Source organism: Berghia stephanieae, chromosome 13, assembly GCF_034508935.2.
Source record: "Berghia stephanieae isolate SIO BIC M18660-M18661 chromosome 13, UCSD_Bste_1.3, whole genome shotgun sequence".
NCBI lineage: Eukaryota > Metazoa > Mollusca > Gastropoda > Nudibranchia > Aeolidiidae > Berghia > Berghia stephanieae.
The window spans coordinates 27,753,565-27,758,564 of NC_088372.1; the positions used below are offsets into that span (position 1 = coordinate 27,753,565).

A 5,000-nucleotide genomic window follows, 5' to 3' on the forward strand; every position below is an offset into this window, starting at 1 on the left:
TGCATCTGGTAATATGGGAGGAGAATGTCAGAGGGAAATGAACCTGGGACTATGAGAGATGGATATCACTGGGAATTGAAGCTGGGCTATGGGAGGTGGGAGACTGAACCTGAATCAATAGGAGAAGAGCACCGATAGGAAATGAACATGGGATTACAAGAAACAGATACTAGTGGAGAATGAAGCCGAGAACATGGGATTTGGACATCAGTCGGGAGTGAACCCAGAAGGGTACTTCATTATTCTGAAACTTTCCGTAGTCCCAGGTCCATTCTCCACTAGGATCCACTTGCCATAATCCCAGTTTCATCCCACAATAGTGCCCACCTCCCACATTCCTAGCTTTGGTCCTCATTATTACCCACCTCCCATAGTCCCAGGTTTATTCTCCTTCGGTATCCACATCTCTGTGTCCCGGTTCCTTCTCAACAGGTGTCCACTTTCCATAGTCGCAGGTGGTTTCAACCTCAGATAGTCTCGAGTTCACACTCCACAGGGTATTTTCTTCCATAGCTTGAGATCAATCTCCATTGGTATTCACCTCTATAGTCCTAGCTTCATTTACCACTGGTATCCACCTCCCTTAGACCGATTTTAATTCCCCAGTGGTGTCCTCCTCCCATTTTCCCGTGTTCACTAACCACTTGCGTCCAACCCAGGTCGTCGCGGGTTCACTCTCCAATGGGTGTTTTCTTTCTAAGCCTTTTGTTCATTCCTCATTGGATTCCAGATGTCATAAACCCACGTTCACTCGCCACTTGCATCTCATATTATCATAGTCATCTGATCATTCTCCATTGGTGTCCATCCCCAATGTTCCAGGTTCACTGCCGACTGGTGTCTACCTCACACAGTTTTGAGCTCACTCACTGGTGCCCCCCCCCCCCCATTGTCCCAGGTTCATTCCCCAGTGCTGCTACCCATTGGTGCCATCATAGTCCCGATTTCAAATCCCAATGGCATCCATCCCCAGACCCTAATATATCCATATCCTCCGTGAGTTACTTCAATGATGCTTTCGTCATTGCAACTTTCACCTCGACGTTGATAGCACGAAATCCAAATCTGTTTGTTTCTAGAATCAACTTCAGAAAGCGATTCTTCTGTAAATCATCATCATCGTCATCATCAACATCATTGCCTTTTTTACTCTGGGTCAGGGTATAGGCCACAGACAAACAGTTTCCATCCATCTCTATCCTGAGCTAACTTTTCTAAAATCTCGTTCCATGTCTTATCAGTTCTCTGTATATCGCTTCTTTAATTCTTCTCCATGTTCCTCGTGGTCTTCCCCATTGATCTTCTGCCCTGAAGGTTCCAGTCCAATACTTTCTTTGTTATAGTGGAGTCATTCTTTCTAAGGATGTGTCCAATCCACCTCCATCGTCTTCTTCCTATTTCCTCTCCCACTGGATTCCGCTGTGTTCTTTTCCAAACTTCTTTATTTTTATTTATACCCATCCATTTTATTCTGAGTAGCTTACGCATACACTTGTTTACAAAAATATGTACCCTCCTTATACACGCCTGCGATGCATTCCAAGTTTCACATCCGTACAATAGGACAGACTTCACGTTTGAGTTGAAAAGTCTTAGCTTTAGTCGAAGGGAGATATCTTTACCTTTCCAAACTCTATTCCAGGATGTGAATGCAGCCTGTGCCTTTCCAATCCGTGCATTCACCTTTGCTTCCGTGCCTCCATCCTTGTCAATTATATTCCCCAGATAGCAGAAAGTGTCTATATCTTCAAGTTCCTGATCATTTACTTTGATCTGCTTCCTTTGACGCGTACCTATTCTCAAGACCTTTGACTTTGCAGGGTGAATTCTTAGACCAATTGATTCAGAGAGGCTGTTTATAATTGTGGTTTTTGCTTGCATCTGGTCCTGGGTGTGGGACAGAAGAGCCAGATCATCTGAAAAATCCAGATCATCCAACTGAGTCTTGGGGATCAACTGTATCCTATTTCTTCGCCCTTTGGAAGTTCCCTTCATTAGCCAATCAATGGCAAGGATGAACAGGAATGGTGAGAGCAAGCATCCCTGCTTGACACCAGACTTAATTTCAAAGCAGTCAGTAAGCTGATCTTCAATTATAACCCAGCAACTTGATCCTTCATACATTTGCTTAATGAGGTTTACTATCTTTTCAGAGGGTTCATAATGTGCCAGAATTGTCCACAATGTTGCTCTGTCGATACTGTCGAAAGCCTTCTCGTAATCTAGAAAATTGACAATAAGAGGAGAATTCCATTCTATAGACTGTTCCACTATGACTCGCAGAGATGCAGTCCAGTCGGTGGTTGAACGGTTTTTACGAAAACCTGCCTGTTCGTCCCGCAGTTTAGCATCTGTTGCATTCTTAATTCTCTCTAGAATAATACGGTTGAAAACCTTTCCTGGGATAGAGAGAAGAGTGATTCCTCGACAATATTACAATTACTGAGGTCCCCTTTCTTTGGAATCTTGATAAGATGTCCTTCCTTCCAATCCTTTGGGAATATCCGTCATTCGAGATTCTCTCAAATAGTGGGTGAAGGGCCTCAGCATTTCTTTCAGCATCAACTTTTAGAGCCTCCGGTGGAATCTCGTCTGGTCCAACAGCTTTCCCCTCTTGTTAATGGCACCCACAATCTCTGTTATCGATGTTAGACCACAGCTGATTTGTAGCTCATTCCTTGCAGGCAAAATTTCCGGCGGGTTGTCTGGTGGTGGTCTGTTCAGAAGGCAGTTGAAATTTTCCCTCCATCGCTTAGTTGAGCCTCTTTTCCAAAAATAGTTTTCCCATCTTTGTCTTTGACTGGTACCTCTGGTTTCCCATACTTTCCAGCAAGTGTCTTGGTAGTTTGATAAAGAATCATCATGTGTCCTACTGTCGCTTCTGCTTCTGCTTTCTCTGCAAGTCTGTTCATGAATGCTTCACAGATCTTTTGACTTCCTCGATACTGATCTCGTGCATCCAGTCTTGAAACCCTTGTTCTTCTTGTATTTACTTGTTCCTTCCTTGTTCTCCTCTTTCTAATAAGGCCCCATGTGATTGGACGTATCCATTCTTTAGTTCTGATTTCTTTACACCCAATACCTCGTGGCAAGTTGTTATGTAAACTTCCTTGATCTTTGCCCAATGCAACTCTACATCTATGTCCTCCTCGAGATCAGCGAGAGGTTGGAATCTATTTCATAATTGTAGTTTGAACTCCCAATTCTTTTCCCCATCTAGTGCGTTCACCTGGAATTTTCTTCTTGTCTGTGATCTGGTCCCATGTTTTCTGAGTCGGAGCTTAAGCCAATAGCAGGTGGTGGTCTGATCCAACATCTGCCCCTCTCCGTGCTGTCAAATCATCTAATGAACGTCTGAATCTTCGAGAGATACAAAAATGATCAATCTGATTCTCTGTCACACCATCTGGTGAGACCCAAGTTGCTTTGTGAATCCTCTTATGGGGAAAAACTGATCCCCAATCACCAAACTGTTGAATGCACAGACATTTGCAAATCTAGCACCCTTGTCGTTGATCCCTCCCATGTCATGAAGTCCCATGATACCTTCATAACCTACGTTATCCTGTCCCACTTTAGCATTAGCATCTCCCATCAATATGTTGATGTCTTTCCTTGGCAACTCATTAATGACTTGTAGCAGACTATAAAATGTATCTTTGTCCTCATCTGTTGCGTCATATGTTGGTGCATAGATCTGTACAATGTTCATGTTGATCTTCTTACTCCATGTTGTAAAAGACTCCATGATGATCCTTTCTCCGTGTTGCTACCATCCTCTCAGTGACTTCTGGGCAAACTTGCTTAGAATTATTCCTACTCCCTGTGTATGAATATCACCCCCTCTCCCTGAATACAAAATCTTCTCCCCAGAGGTGTCTCTGTGCGGAATGTATCCAGTGGACTTCGCTTACTCTAAGTATATGCAGCCTGTATATCTCAGTCTCAACTTGAGAGCTTTTTCCTGCTTCATACACGGTGCGAACGTTCCACGACGCAATTCGAAGCTGCTTGTTTGGCGAAGACGTCATCGGGTCAGCAGAGTCCTTTCGGCTTTGTCTGTTTTCCTTCATAAATTCTGTCATTGCATTAAAAAAAAGGATTTGATCTGTCCGTCTGCGTTTCTGTAACGGCGTTAACACTTCGACAACCCCCAACCTGGAGGACCAGGTGACTAAAAAAAGGAGTCACACACCATTAGTCGCCTTTTACGACACGCTGGCTTGGCGTTGGGCTATTCTTGTACCCTCTCAGTTGAGGGACCCCGGCCTACACACGGGGGTCGTCTGTAAATAACAATGTGAAATTGAATGGAAGCTTCAATTTAATATACGAGAACAGATAAAATGGACGTTTGGGGCTTCCTCTTTATCAACAAAACAGGATGAATGAAACACTACAGACGAAACATTCATCCAATTATGTGTAACTTTAAATGCTTATGGCGCGAATAAGAAAATCTAAAGAAAACTAGTCACCAAGCTGACGGCCTTAAAACAGTAAAAAAGAGAAGAGTGACGTAAACTTCATTCATATTATACAGGAATGATGTCATTCAGCTATATTTTTTTTCGGTTTTTATAACGCCAGGATAATAATTAGTTCTTATTAAATGATGACAATCAGACTTTAATCAATAAAGGTTTTTGTGTTGATACCTTTCATCTGGCAGGTAGATTTTGTGAGTATTTCAACTAAACATGTAGCATCAATTGTTTTTAGACAACCACTTATGACTGTCCGAACGATCGGAGGATGTGTCACAAATTCCGTGTTTTGATTGGTTAAAATAGACTGGGTAATTACCTTTGCATTCTCTTATTAAGTCCATAGTTCTGGTTGAGATCTCATCAGCAATCTTCATTTTTAAGTTGTTGGTCGTTTTACCGTCGCATTTGGCGAACATTGTATGGACGCATTCCAATATACTCCTGTCCCCCCTAAATTCATAAAAAGAACAGGGGTTTGAATTAATCGTGTACAAAAGTAGTTATATTATT

The 5,000-nt window shown here is 42.6% G+C and overlaps 1 protein-coding gene across 1 annotated transcript in view; it reads right to left on the reverse strand.

Annotated features, from left to right (window-relative positions):
- Positions 1–5,000, reverse strand: part of LOC144959269 (uncharacterized) — a 56,509-nt gene that overhangs the window by 10,840 nt on the left and 40,669 nt on the right. The window contains exon 10 of the mRNA XM_078891813.1: positions 4,807–4,940. Within this exon, the coding sequence (XP_078747939.1) occupies positions 4,807–4,940 (134 nt within the window). The remainder of the gene's footprint in view (positions 1–4,806; positions 4,941–5,000) is intronic.